A 14,899-nucleotide genomic window follows, 5' to 3' on the forward strand; every position below is an offset into this window, starting at 1 on the left:
GGGACGCGGCCGTGGCCGTGGGCGCGTGCGCGCGGGAACCGGAGAGCGGAGGCCTGCCCCGCCCCGTCTCCATGGCAACGGGCGTGCGCCTAGCCCCAGCGCCAGCTGCGCGGAACCCACGCCGTACCTTCCCGCCTCCAACAAAATATCCGGTTGCTGAGGTTGATTTGGCAACACCCCCGGGCATCTGAGTTGGCAGGAGCACCACAATGACAGCCTGGCCCAGACTTGGGTACGGGAGGCAGCCCAGTGGTCCGCAGTAGAGGGCCAGGCTGGGGGCCAGGGAGCTGGGGCTGAGGAGAATTTGTACAGGCTAGGGAGGTGCAGCACAGCAGTATCAGCCTCTGGCATTTGCACCACCTTTAGTCCTGCCACTTTCTCTCACTGTGGCTTCACAACAGACTTGGGAACCAAGCAAGGCATACACAGCTGAGGAAGCTGAAGCCCAGTCTGAGCTCACGAAAGAAACTGGTGGATCCAATCTCTGCGTAGTGCAAATATCTGCTTCCTGCCTCCGTCCACCCATTCCCACTTCCGTGAGTACATTCATCCATATAACACTTATATCACTCCTTGCCAGGACAGTTCTAGGGGCTGGGGACAGAGTGAACAAAACCAAGGCTCCGCCCTCCTGGAGTTCACGTTCCATGGGAATGCCCTTCTTCCAGGCTCCTCCCTCAGTGCCCGGGTTGTAGCTGGGGGAGGCTGGTCTACTTTTCTGGTTTAGCGATAACTTACGTGATTCCTACATCAAGTGTAAGCTCCTTGATGATTGGTTCCATCTTCGCCTCAAATTTCTGAGGACCTACAAACTACAAAGCACTCTTCTAGGGGCCCAAAGATAAAACGCTCCTCTAGTGAGAGTCCCGGACTTTTGGTGGGAGGTGGAGAAGGTGACAACTATGCTGCTAAGCTTGGCTACAAGACCGGCGAGGCCAAGAGCTACTTTGGTATCCTGACAAGGACTGATGTTTGGGAGGGGATTCAGCAGATGGGAACACCACGAAGGTGGTGGTGGGAAAAGTCAGCAGTCACAAGGTGGTTCACCTTGTGGATCCCCACTACTGCACGAGCAAAGAGCAGGCTGGGCACACAGAGGCAGTCAGAATCCCAGCTTCCTTTCCCTGTGCTTCACATTCTTCCTTCTGCAGGCAGGGGAGATTGAACTTTATCCACAGGGCCAAGCCTGTCCCAACTCTCTAGGCACACTGGCAGAACAGGCAGCTGGCCCCTCACAGGCACTCCGGGCTGGGCCAGTGCAGGTCGCAGCAGTTGTTTTACCTATGAACATCAAGCACATGGTCAAACCCTCAGCTTAGGTGCCCCAGGGCAGGCGGGCTACACACTTAGAAGCCTTTCCTTTGACACAAGGAGCGGCCATGGCCCGGGCTCAGAGACTGACAGCCTCTGCCTGCAGGGTCTGCGTGGTCATTTCTCCTGCTTCTCAGAAGGTGGTGAGCTTTTCCCAGGAAACCATTTTAAGGAGGTGCCCATTCTTTATCTTGTTCTCTCTGCTCACTTCCTTTAGCCTGACTAGGGAACTCTAGAGCCCCACATCAGAGTTCAGCATGTGCCTCAGGAGCTTCAGCACCTCTTTTGTGGAAAGAGAGTCCGCTGGTGACTGGAGCTGCAGGCCATCACATCAGCCCGCCCAGCTTCACCTCAGGCTGCTTCCAACAGTGCCAAGTGAAGTCCCTTGGCAGGATCCCTGCAAGGCAGCGGCTGGCCACCAGGAGGCAGCAGCCTACTCTGCAAGGCACTTTATTCCAACCCCTTGTAACAAGTTGGACTAAACAAGCTCGCCCAGCCATCTGCTACCACCCTCCACTCCCAATCTTTTTTTTTTTTTTTTTTGAGACGGAGTCTCGGTCTCGCTCTGTCTCCCAGGCTGGAGTGCAGTGGCGCAATCTCCTCTCACTGCAAGCTCCGCCGCCTCCTAGGTTCACACCATTCTCCTGCCTCAGCCTCCCGAGAAGCTGGGACTACAGGCGCCCGCCACCACGCCCGGCTAATTTTTTTTTTTACATTTTTAGTAGAGATGGGGTTTCACCGTGTTTTGCCAGGATGGTCTCGATCTCCTGACCTCGTGATCCGCCCGCCTCAGCCTCCCAAAGTGCTGGGATTACAGGCGTGAGCCACTGCGCTTGGCCTCCACTCCCAATCTTATCTCCCAATAGCACAGATTCCCCTATCATGAGTCCAGACTTGGCCTTCATCTCCTCTTGCCTTCCTCTGTCCAAGGAATCACTACAGAGATTCTTTCTCTATCCTTCTTTGTACATTTCCAGAAAATTGTTTCCCCAGGGCCCCTCCCCTTGAAGAATTAAACAGGAAGCTGGAGTAGACTGTCCCTTCTTTCCCCCACCTCTCACACTCCAAAGCTCTGGTTAACTCTGTGGGCCAGTGACTTAGATTCCCCAACACAGATGACAATCAGAGAATACACATGCAATAAGAATGCTTTCGCTGCCACCAGCCACTCACAGACACACCATCTCCCACTCTCTGAAGGTACTGTGCCCAATCCCCAGCCACTCACTGGTCTAGTCAGGGCTGCCCCTTCACTGGTCTTGCCTTGGCTGAGGACCAGCTAGCTTCAAGCCACTCTGAAGTCAGCTTGCTGTTTCCCCTGGAGCCTGGTAATACATCCTTCTTCAGGTGAACAAAAGCAGAAAAAGCCCAGTGAACCCCACTGCAACAAAGAGCCTTGCCAGCAGTCTTCCTTCTGCTCCTGCCTATCTCACCACCCAAGGGCTATCCCAGAGCCCACTATGTTCTAAGATCTATTCCTTTCACCACCACCCAGCCAAACAGCTATCCAGACAATTCCTTGATCAAGCAACACTGCCTTCTTGAGTTTAAATTTTATTTTACAAAAAGAGAAATAAAGAAAACTGATAGGCAGTTATACTGACTTACAATTGTTCTGTTTGCTTTTTTTTTTTTTTTTTTTTTAAAAAGTGACATGAAACACAAGTAAAAATAAATACGTCATAGAAACAGCCAGTTGCCCAGTCTCTGGGGCAGGAGCGCCTGCCCTGCTGAGAGGAGGGAAGCCCATGATCACACCAGCAGCTGGATCACCCAGCCACAGATGCTCCTCAAAGCCAGGCACAGGTCCCAGGCCTCAGGGGCGTCCTGAGGAAAGAAGACGGAAAACCAAAGCCAGGTGCCAGGACCCTGGGGCCACCTCATTATCCCCCACTCCTCCTGGCAGCAGTCTGGTCTTAGTGGTTATCCATAGCGACCCCCCTTAACCCACCTGGACCCTCTTCCCCTGACCTCTCTGAAGATGGTACAAGGGAAAAACCTGTCTTGGGCAGGCTGGGGGGATTCTTCTGGTGAGTCCCCAGCCTACCCTGAGTAACACAACCAGATAACAGTCATTTTACACCCAGGTGCAGATGAGCACAGCACACACATACATACACACGCGCACGCACACACACACACACACAGCTGGGCTGAGCTCTCTTCCAGGGAGGGTCCTGGGTCCGGTCACAGTATGAGGTCCTCTCTCTTCTGAATATCATCCCAGTAGTGGCAGCAGAGAGTACCCAAACCTCCCCAAGCCCTCTGCATTGCAGACACTGCAGCCTGCTTGGCTACCCCTCCCCAACGCACTAGATTACTACGTCAAATAGACCTGCAAAAGCGAAAGGTGCACACTCAGGTCCCTGAAGAGCAAAGAAGTTGGACACTGCCTGCTCAAGAATTTCATCGTTATAAGACTCAGATATTCATAAAAGGCCTAGGGCCAAGCTAGTAGCACAGAAAAGGCATTAAGGGGATCACAGCAAAATACACAGGGCAGAAGAGAACAGCTGGCAGCAGGGAACAGAGTCTGAAGGTGACCAATGGAGAGCATAGCATTCTCAAATAGTCCTTGAGATACTGATTCCTGGGAGTAGTCAGCAGAGGGCCAGAACATCTCCCGGGTGTCCTTTTGGGGAAGGATGACTTCACTTAGTTTTGGGGGTGAAGAGCCACTGAGCTGGGTGCACAGAAGGCCATGGCTCAGAAGGGAAAGACTGATCTTCTGAGAAATCAAAAGGAAGTGGGGGCCGGGAGCAGTGGCTCATGCCTGTAATCCCAACATTTTGAGAGGCCGAGGCGGGCGGATCCACTTGAGGTCAGGAGTTCAAGGCCAGCCTGACCAACATGGTGAAACCCCGTCTCTACTAAAAAATACAAAAATTAGCTGGGCATAGTGGTGTGTACCTGTAATCCCAGCTACTTTTGGGAGGCTGAGGCAGGAGGATCACTTGAGTGGAGGTTGCAGGGAGCCAAGATCATGCCACTGCACTCCAGCCTGGGCAACAGAGCAAGACTCCATCTCAAAAAAAAAAAAAAAAAAAAAGAAGTGGAAAGCAGAAGGTAATATCCAGAACACTAGTAACAAAGAATGTAAAGCCCCCAGAAGACCTTCCCCATGGGATGAGGACTTAATTTCAGAGCAATACCAGGCTTGAATAAACTGACACAGAGGGCCCTTCTCTGCTGACAACTTTGGGAGTGATGGTCCTACCCAGGTCACTTAAGTTTGGCTAAGTATTTCAACCAGTCTGCAAAACTTTACCCCAGCACTTTGCTTCCTGCTCCTGAATTGAGAAATTTCATATTTAGTTGTGAATCACAAGCATATAGAGACTCCACACACTAATTCCTAGGGAAGAGAGCTCCAAGGACCAGACAGAATTATCCTTAAATCAGGAGATGATGAGATAGATGGCTAAGAAGCGTAACTCAAAGGAGTGTGGACTTCATAGATATCCAATCTAAATAAAATGATATGACCCAACATGGTTCACTTCCTTTCTTAAATAGCTACTTTGTCCCTGTTCAATTTTTATCTACAAATATATTAAGGAAATCAAGCATCACTATAAGTGGTAAACCTGAATCATTAAGTAGTACTGTGTTCCCCTGGCTGAGAACTTGGCTAAACCAAATGAATGGGGCTTGAGAGGCCCTTGAAAACATTTCATGAAGACAATGGTAAGGGAAAATGCCTCAGCCCTCCCTCTTATTACCAGCCACAACCCCCCCTCAGGCCTGGATGGTGGGTGGAAGACACCAAGTGTTTATGATCAAAGAAACTGTAAAACATAGTTGTTAGGCTCTGAGATACTTCCCGCTTCCCTCACAAACATGCTTATGTTTGGTGTGCATGCACATTTGCCTACCAGCACACATAAAGAGATAGCGGAAAAGTCAGAAGTGTTTTCAGGTTCTTTTCTTTAAAAAAAAAAAAAGCAAAAACCATGGACCTGGTAGCACTCCAATTTCCCATGATCCCACCCCCAACCCCTCTACACAATAGAAACTGCACATATGAGAGAAAGTCTTCTCTAGTCAGGTCAGCCTCTCAGAATGATGGCCTCTGCTGAGTAGAAGCAAGACCCAGTCCCTGGAACAATGGGTAGAGAGTAAGCATGTGCTGCCTCTCAGAATACCCATTTACTTTCTGTCAACTTCAAAAGTCAAGCCTATCCCTCCAGGGAATGGTTTCAGTTCCCGGCTGGGAAGGTTTCCGGATTCTTGGAGGTTGGTACAGTGATTTCCTAGAATTGAACACAGAAATACCCCCTTCTCCCGACAAAACACACACACAACACATACACACACATACACACTTGCACACACGCGTCTCTGGGATCCCAGTGCTCCAGGCCCTGAGAGGCATCAGTGTAACCCAGGTTCTGAGTGTGTCCTGTAAATTGGAGATTCAGTCTAGCTCACTCCTACTGCACCAACCTCAACCTGAGAGCCCACTCCAACTGAGTCCCTTCACCATCCATTCTTGGGATGCATCTGAAAGAGAAAGCACTGGTTGGAACTGCTATTTTTAAATTATTAAAATAATTTGCATAGCTAAATTGTAGATCTAAGGCTTCCATGAGTAGAAGAGTTAAGTGTCTGGCAGGGTGCTTATGAAAACACAAAGCTTCTTAAGTTCCACTTTTGGTGTTATTGGACAGCAGACAAACACACATATACACATGCACCCCATCCATCATGTCCTTGTCTCTTCTCTGAGGACAATACCCCAGAGTCTGCTGAGGCCCTCCAAAGATGGAAATGGGCTGGTCAGAAGAGCTGCAGGAGCTACTACTGGGATAACCTGACTAAGCTGCCTTCTGGGCTGGGAAGAGGCAGGTACGGCACCTGCCCAGTAAGGAGGGAGCCATGGGTAAGTGGTAAAGCTCTAAAGCCAAAGTTTGTTCATCATAAAGAACCGTCTGGCAAAGTCTTGTGGTGGTAGATACAGAGGGGGCAGGGACACCAATAGGAAGACAGCCAGTGTTTATGCTTAAGGACTAGACAACCCTCCCCTGGCAATGGCAATAAGGGGAGACCCAGAATGACTGGCGCATTCTTTTAAGGTAAAACCCAGACTTAGGGCTCCTACAGAGAAAGGGCTCCTCTATGTTCCTTCAAAGATGGAGGCAGCAGACACCAGGCCTACATGGACTACTTGAAGACATTTCCTAACAAGAAATCAATAGTCCCTCAACCCAGCAACCACCTATCCACAGCTTCACTATTCGGCATAGAGAGCCAGCCTCTAAGGTCATCCCAGGAGGATATAGCTCCAACTCTGGGGTCTCTTACTTCCCAATTGCAAACTCCATGATCACAACTTTCAATTTCTGTGGAATGAGTCCCACCCTCCACTAACTATCCAGTCTCAGGATTCCCTGATCTTCCTGAAAAGCCATCTCTCAAAAATATAGTTGTTTAATCCAAACCTTGGTCAAACCTAACTCTTTCCCTGGTCAATTTACCATCCATCCAGGATTGTTTTTCACCAGTGGCTATAGGGTCTGGGATATCTTAAAACTTCCCTTTCTATCTCCTACCCTCCTCACCCTTAACCTCCCCCCACCCCACCCCCAAATAAACAAGACACATGAAAAGTCCAAGTAATAAATAATTGCCCATAAGAAATAAATTAACATGGAGCTCTCTAAAGGGGAAGGAAAGAAACAGGAAAGACTACCAGGATAGGCAGCTGGGGGCTCAGTTCTACCCTGGTGAAAAATGTCTTCCAGCCACAACTCTACGATCTTTCATTCACATACTGCAGTGCTTCTCCCTCCCAGCCTCTGCACACAGACAACCTTCCACGCTGGAAAGGGAGAGCTGCTCAGAGATAGCCACCGGGGTTAAGAGACATAGCCACCGGGGTTAAGAGACATAGATTGGTAATGCCCATTTTCTCTCATGAATTTCCCCACATTCTCACACAAATGTGGCTCTGAAAACCAGAGACTTAAGTTAGCTGGGCCTTCTCTTCACCCATCTAGAAGGAAACTTGTGATTTCCATGGCTCTTCTGGGCTCACCCTGATGTTCACACTAATAGGTGCCATGAACCACCAAACTGACTTCCATTTAAAGAAAGATAAATTCATTTTTCAGTTTCCATCTTAGTTCTTCCCTCCCTCCCCTCCCACCTTCACCCCTGCTCTGTTCCATACATATACATACATACATACATAAACATACACCCACACACTCATAAACACACATACCTGGTCAGCTTCCTTCCCAACCCCTAAAAAGACCCCACTTCACATGGGATCACAGTCTGCTCCCGCTACCCACCCTCCTTCTCTCACTCATTCTCCCTCCCTTCAATCCCCTCCCCAGGCCAAGCTAAGTCACCTAGTAAGGCAGCTCTCTTGGGAGAGAATGTTCCCAAAAACAGAAATGGGATGTGCGCTTCTACACTCAGATGGGCGAGCAAGCAAGCAGACAGCATAAGCAAGGCAGGAAGGAAAAGAGGCTGCACTGCCCCTCCATCCCTGTTTTGGGTCCCTGATTTCCCACTATTGCTGCTCTGTTGGACCTTTTTTTTTTTTTTTTTTTTTTGCCTCTTTTGTTAAACAGCAACAGAGCTCTGCCACTTTGGCCAACCACCCTCCTTTGTCCTCTTCCTTTTCCCTCCTGCCAAGTGTCCTATTCTCAAAAAGTCTAAATCACTGCCTTCCAGCTTGGTGGGCAACCTGCTGGGGGCCCCAAGTGAGGTGGGGAGGGGCTCCCCAGCTATTTCCCAGTGACCTCTATCACGTCATCATCCTTATCCTCATCATCATTGGAGCTGAACCCCACCTCGGCGACCTCATGAGAGTCAAATGGAGGCACCTGGGACCGTAGAAGGCCACCAGCTGGGTAGCCTGCATGTGGGGACATGTAGCCTGGATAGATAGACATGCCCCGCGAAAGGTTGCTGGGCAAGACAGGGGAAGGAAAAGGCGCAAACATCCTCGGCTCGGACAGGAGTGGCTGTGAGAATGGGAGTGAATAGCTGGGTAGTATCCCTGGCACAGAAGGGTTGAGCATGAAGGAGGGGTTGCTGGCAGTGACTGAGGTAGCCGTGGAAGAGGAACTGACGGGGCCTGCTGGCACCAGAGGGTCAGTAGTCACTGGAAACACCAGGCGGGCATCTGCCAGCAAATTGGACAGCTGGTAGTAGGAGGGGGTACTGCCCATAAACAGGGAGTTCTCCCCAGCCTGGGAGGTGAAGGGGGTGGTGAGGTTATGGTTTAAGGAGACGGGTGGCATGGCAAACCCGCCAGAGACTGGATACCCGTGTTCATACGGCTGCACGGGGACTGGCAGATGACCCTTCCTGGACCGCCGGCGGGATGACTCCTGGGCAGCAGGTGGTGTGGCCAACTTTCGCTTGTGGCCCCTTAAGTCCAGCACTGGGTGCCTATCACCACAGGGCTGGGCAGTCACCAAGAGAGAACTATTGAGGCAATGACCCCCTAGTCGAGGCTCAGTTCCGAGAGCTGTCCCAGGAACAGCACTGCTGTCCATAAGTTGGGCCGGGGGGCCAGGCAGGGCGGCATTGGCGCCTGGGGAGCTCTGATGGGATTCCCGGGCAGCAGCCACATCTGCATACTGCTGAAGCTCACTGATGATCTCTGGGCTGTCAGGAGAGACGGGCCTGGCCAGCCCCTCAGGATCGGGGGCTTTGGGTGATGAGGCACTGTGTCTGCCGTTGCTTGTGGACTCACAAGAAGGTCCCTGGGAACCTGGGGACAAAATGTAGGTAACTGAGAACCAGAGTGGCCAGGGAGAGAAGAAGGGTAGAGGAGAAAACTCCATTAAAGAAAATCCTATCCTGTAGTCCCCAAAATTATAATAGTTTGACATCTAAACAACATCACCCAGTCAACCTTTTCCAGTCACAAAGAAATTCTTTGACCCCAGAAATAAGTCTATCTATGACAAGACATGTAACTTTTCTGCACCCCAGTTCCCCAAACTGTAAAAGTATACCAAAGTGAATCCTATGAGATAAGGGATATGAAACACTAAGAGATCATTCTTAAAACTAGTCAAACTTTTTCTGGCAGTAAGAGACAGTCAGTGATCAGTGTGGGAGAAAGAGGAAAATCAAGCTAAAAAGCACTTCATTCTGATTTGAAAACAAAACAAAATCCATAGCTATGAAAGACAACTGGGACAAATAGGAAATCTCAATTTTGGAATACTAGGTAATTTTATGGAACTGTTAGCTTTCTTTAGTGTAATAATGATATTGTGGCTAGGAACAGAATATCTTTAATCTTAACAGATGTATGTTGAAGTACTTAGAGATAAAATGACATGATGAAAAACATGACATGATATCTTCAACTTACAAATGACTCAACTAATAGAAAGGGAGGGAGAGAAAGAAGGTTTATGAAAACCAACAATCATTAAATCTAGGTGCAGGATATATGTGTGCTCATAGTGCTATTTTTCAACTTTTCTGTATGTATGAAAATTTGAAATTTCCATAATACAAAGCAGGGAATAAGAGCATTCTAGCCCTCTAGAATTCTAGCTTGGGATGGGAGGATTCAATGAGAACCACTCCCACTGAGGGGAACTTGGCAAGAGTTCTTAACACTGTTCATGTGCCACACATATACCCTTTGACCTGGCAATCCCACTTTAAGGAACATATCCTATAGATATAACCACCTCTGAAAAAGCACTGTCAGTGATGGTGGAGTATAATAATCAAAATGTATGTTGATAGGGAACTAGTTAATACATTGTGTTATAGCTCATCCTGTGCGAACCTTCAAGGAGACATATCTAGAAGAAATGATAAGGAATAAACTATTACTGGTGAGTGAAAAAAGGAGTAAATAGTATTTTATGGTATGTTAGCATTTGTTTTAAAAATACAAAGAAAGTTGGCTGGGCAAGGTGGCTCACACCTTGACACCAGCAATTTGGAAGGCCGAGGTGGGTGGATCACTTGAGGTCAGGAGTTAGAGACCAGCCTGGACAACATGGTGAAACCCCATCTCTACGAAACATGCAAAAATTAGCTGGGTGTGGTGGCACGCACTTGTAATTCCAGCTAATCGGGAGGCTGAGTCAGAAGAATCGTTTGAATCCGGGAGGTGGAGGCTGCAGTGAGCTGAGATTGCACTACTGCACTCCAGCCTGGGTGACAGAGCAAGACTCTGTCTCAAAATATAAAATAAAATAAAATAAGGAGGAGCAATGGATGGCTGCGACCATGGTGGAGGAAAAACTTATGGCCCGGCATGGTGGCTCACGCCTGTAATCCCAGCACTTTGAGAGGCCGAGGCAGGCGGATCACGGGGTCAGGAGTTCGAGACCAGCCTGATTAACATGGGGAAATCCCACCTCTACTAAAAATACAAAAATTAGCTGGGCGTGGTGGCACGCTCCTGTAATCGCAGCTACTCAGGAGGCTGCGGCGGGAGAATCACTTGAACATGGGAGGTGGAGGTTGCAGTGAGCCAAGATTGCACCATTGCACTCCAGCCTGGGCAACAGAGCGAAACTCCATCTCAAAAAAAAAAAAAAAAAAAAAAACTTACTTTTCACTTTACCTCTTTGTGTACATTCTGAATTGTGAACCACGTACATATTATCTGTTCACATAATAAGTTAATACCTAACCAAAACAAAGCAAACGAATGTTTGAAAAGTAAAATGGAAAGTAAAAGCCATCACACCTGAGGCAGCCATCCGACCATCTTCAGGAACCTTTGGTTTGCCAGTTGCCCGGACAGCAAAGATCCGTCCATCACTGGTACGGATGTATGTCCCTAAGAATAGATATGAGGAAGACAGTTAGAAGCAGACATTTAATACAGCCAATCCTGGGAAACTCCAGGCTATGCACCATGGGCTTGTAAATAGCTATGCAATTAGCTATACCATCTCCCAAGATCCCTGAAATAAGGAGTGGGGTGACTGAGCTATGGACTCATAATTATTCATTTATTTCACAAACATTGATTACATGACTACCATGTGCCAGGCACTGTTCTAGACACTAGAATGCAGAAGGCAGAAAAAGGCCCTGTCTCATGGAGCTTAGTCTCTAGAGAGGGAGACAGAGACTTACACCACAAACTATCAGGAAGGGTTCAATGCAATGGAGAAATAAATAAGGTACTACAAAAGAGAGTAAGTTGGCATCCTATGTTCCCAGGCACTCTGGCCCAGGTCCTCCTCTTGATCTGGAAGGAAGGAACCTTATTGCTTCAATATCCTCTCTCCCCTAGTAGGAATAATTCAAGAAAGACCTGCATTCTATTCCCACAAGGCACTAATCTATCTTCTCTTCAGCCTTGGGTATGTCATTTGATCAACCTCCTTGAATGTCAGTGCTGCCTTTAGGCCAGGAGTTGGCAAACTTTTTTATAAGAGCCAGATAGTTTTTGGGCCAGGCATGGTGGCTCACGGCTGTAATCCCAGCACTTTGGGAGGCCGAGGCAGGAGGATCACGAGGTCAGGAGATTGAGACCATCCTGGCTAACATGGTGAAACCTGGTCTCTACTAAAAATACAAAAAATTAGCTGGGCGTGGTGGTGGGTGCCTGTAGTCCCAGCTACTTGGAAGGTTGAGGCAGGAGAATGGCATGAACCTGGGAGGCAGAGCTTGCAGTGAGCTGAGATCACGCCACTGCACTCCAGCCTTGATGACAGAGCGAGACTCCGTCTCAAAAAACAAAACAAAACAAAACAAAAACAAGAGCCCGATAGTTTTTATAAGAGCTTTATAAGCCATAAAGTCTCTGTTGTAACTCCTCAATTCTGTTGCTGTAACACAAAAACAGCTTGGCATGACTTCTCCAATAAATCTTTATGGACACAGAAATGTGAAATTCATGTAATTTCACATGTCACAAAATATTACTCTTTTGATTTTTTTTTCAACCAATTGAAAATGTAAAACCCATTCTTATCTTGCAGATATTATAACAGGTAGCAGGCTAGATTTGGCCCATGGGGCATAGAGTTTGGTGACTCCTGCTATACACTAGGAAGAGAGCAGTAAAGGGGGCTGGGATCTAGACTAGGAAGAATCCAGTAAGGAGGCTGGGAATGGTGTTTTCTGTGAGTCCGGGTATTTCATGGCACTTTTTCCCTAACCTCAAAGGTATTCTAATCCAATAGAAGCTAGGGCAAAATCTCTTTACTGAACAAAAAGTCTTAAAGAGGCTCACACAATCATGGGGCTTAAAGGCTAATATGTAAAACAGGCTTGGTTAGAAGATGTGGGTGCAGAAAAGAGGGGGAAAAACAGGCTTAGATTGTGTCTCAACACTGTTTAGCCCAGCTTTTTTATTCCACCAATCTCATGCCCCTCTGTAAGGAAGACAGAGGCAGATGTGGACTTTTCAAATTACCACATGCAAAAATTCTATCATGCAACCCATGTGTAATTCATCCACATAATACATTTCCTATCAGGGGACTCCCACCCTGCTCCAAGCAAGTGGGTAAATATATGTAGGCTTATAACCCATTCCACCACTCTTTCCCTCCAATTTTGGTCTCCTTGTGTCTACTTGTCCCATCCCAAGATTCTCATAAAAATGACAGTAAGGGCCGGGTATGGTGGCTCACGCCTGTAATCCCGGCACTTTGGGAAGCCAAGGTGGGCGGATCATGAGGTCAAGAAATCCAGACCATCCTGGCCAACATAATGAAACCCCATCTCTACTTAAAAAAAAAAAGGCCGGGCGCGGTGGCTCAAGCCTGTAATCCCAGCACTTTGGGAGGCCGAGACGGGCGGATCACAAGGTCAGGAGATCGAGACCATCCTGGCTAACACGGTGAAACCCCGTCTCTACTAAAAAATACAAAAAACTAGCCGGGCAAGGTGGCGGGCACCTGTAGTCCCAGCTACTCCGGAGGCTGAGGCAGGAGAATGGCGTAAACCCGGGAGGCAGAGCTTGCAGTGAGCTGAGATCCGGCCACTGCACACCAGCCCGGGCGAGAGCGAGACTCCGTCTCAAAAAAAAAAAAAAAAAAAAAAAAGTACAAAAATTAGCTGGGCGTGGTGGCACGTGCCTGTAGTCCCAGCTACTTGGGAGGCTGAGGCTGAAGAATCGCTTGAACCTGGGAGGTGGAGGTTGCAGTGAGCCAAGATCGTGCCACTGCACTCCAGCCTGGCAACAGAGCGAGACTCCGTCTCAAAAAAAAAACAAACAAAAAAAAAGACAGCAAGATAAGAGAAATGTAGGGAACCTAATTTCCTTCTTTTAAACCACTGACTAATATCCTATGGGCTCAACTCAACTCCCCTAAGCTCCTACAAATGCTATTTTCTCATTCAGTTCCCAAATGTGACATCCTAATGGGATGATTCCTATGCCCTGTCTAGCTCAAGTCACACATATTTATTCTTCTTCCCAGCCCAGCACATTCAACCAAAGGCAGGGGACAGGTCCTTGGTCAAGCTCTTACCTTTTGTCCCACGGATGATGTGGATGCTCTCACCAGCATTAATTCTTGCCTGTACATCTGTGGAGCTGTTCAGTCCAGGAATAACAATATCTAGGAAAAACACAGATCTTAAATTTAGATTGCACGGGGCCTGACTGAAGGAAGGGGGGAAAACTGCAAAGTCCTACATCTACCCCAGTTCTTCACTGGTTTCCCTACAGCCTCTCAGTGGGGCATAGGTCCAAAACCAAGGAAGGTAAAGCAAGCAGGATCTTTCACAATTGTCTAAACAAAGAATACTATGAAAACAGGAACCTCGCCAGAAATTTGAGCTGATTATCTTTGTAATCAATTTCCCTTGATTTAAATAGAAATTCATAGTTTCTGGTGTGAAAAATGTTTTAGTTCAGATGGTTGTTTCTATGTATTTTTTTCCTCCTCCCTAAACTATTTGCACGTATCTGCTCCACATCACTTTAGGCTCCAAAAATGGCCTAATCTTCTTCCTTGCTGGCATTACCCACACCTGGGAAACAGTATTTTCAAGAATTAGTAGATAATAGGATTACAAGGGGCTCTCTTTTTCACTTGTTTCAAATTTTTTACTTAGAAAAATCAGTTAAGATCTTTTCATTAAAATGTATATATTGGCCGGGTGCAGTGGCTCACACCTGTAATCACAGCACTTTGAGAGGCCACGGCGGGTGAACTGCCTGAGCTCAGGAGTTTGAAACCACCCTGGGCAATATGGTGAAACCCCATCTCTACCAAAATACAAAAAAGTTCACTGGCATGGTGATGCATGCCTGTAAAATCCCAGCAACTCGGGAAGCTGAGGCAGAAGAATCGCTTGAGCCTGGGAGTGCAGTGAGCCAAGATCATGCACTCCAGTCTGAGCAACAGAGCAAGACTCCATCTTCAAAAAAAATAATAATAATAATTTATATATTACAAATATTTCTAAATAACAAGATAAAAAATAGGATCACAAAATGTTTTCCATACTAATCATACTGAATTACAAAACAAGAGTGGATGGGTTGGCTACCTCCCACCACTGCTGACTGGCCCACCATGCTCAATTTACATCAGACTCGCAAAGGTAGAGGCAAGTGACAATTCAGATCTTCTAATTATGTACAAAGGTTGACAGCTGTCTTTTAAACCCAGAT

At 47.7% G+C, this 14,899-nt stretch overlaps 1 protein-coding gene across 4 annotated transcripts in view; it reads right to left on the bottom strand.

Annotated features, from left to right (window-relative positions):
• Positions 1-7,855: 7,855 nt before the first annotated feature.
• RAD54L2 (RAD54 like 2) overlaps positions 7,856-14,899 on the bottom strand; it is a 123,664-nt gene continuing 116,620 nt past the window's right edge. For 3 of the 4 annotated variants that reach the window (XM_010381604.2, XM_010381612.2, XM_030934447.1), the window contains 3 exons: positions 13,749-13,838; positions 11,003-11,095; positions 7,856-9,046 (listed from right to left, as the gene is read on the bottom strand). In XM_010381604.2, coding sequence (XP_010379906.1) covers positions 8,052-9,046; positions 11,003-11,095; positions 13,749-13,838 — 1,178 coding nt within the window. In that variant the 3' untranslated portion in view covers positions 7,856-8,051. The remainder of the gene's footprint in view (positions 9,047-11,002; positions 11,096-13,748; positions 13,839-14,899) is intronic. The other variant, XM_030934554.1, reaches the window with a different exon arrangement.

Source organism: Rhinopithecus roxellana, chromosome 1, assembly GCF_007565055.1.
Source record: "Rhinopithecus roxellana isolate Shanxi Qingling chromosome 1, ASM756505v1, whole genome shotgun sequence".
In the NCBI taxonomy this organism is placed as follows: domain Eukaryota; kingdom Metazoa; phylum Chordata; class Mammalia; order Primates; family Cercopithecidae; genus Rhinopithecus; species Rhinopithecus roxellana.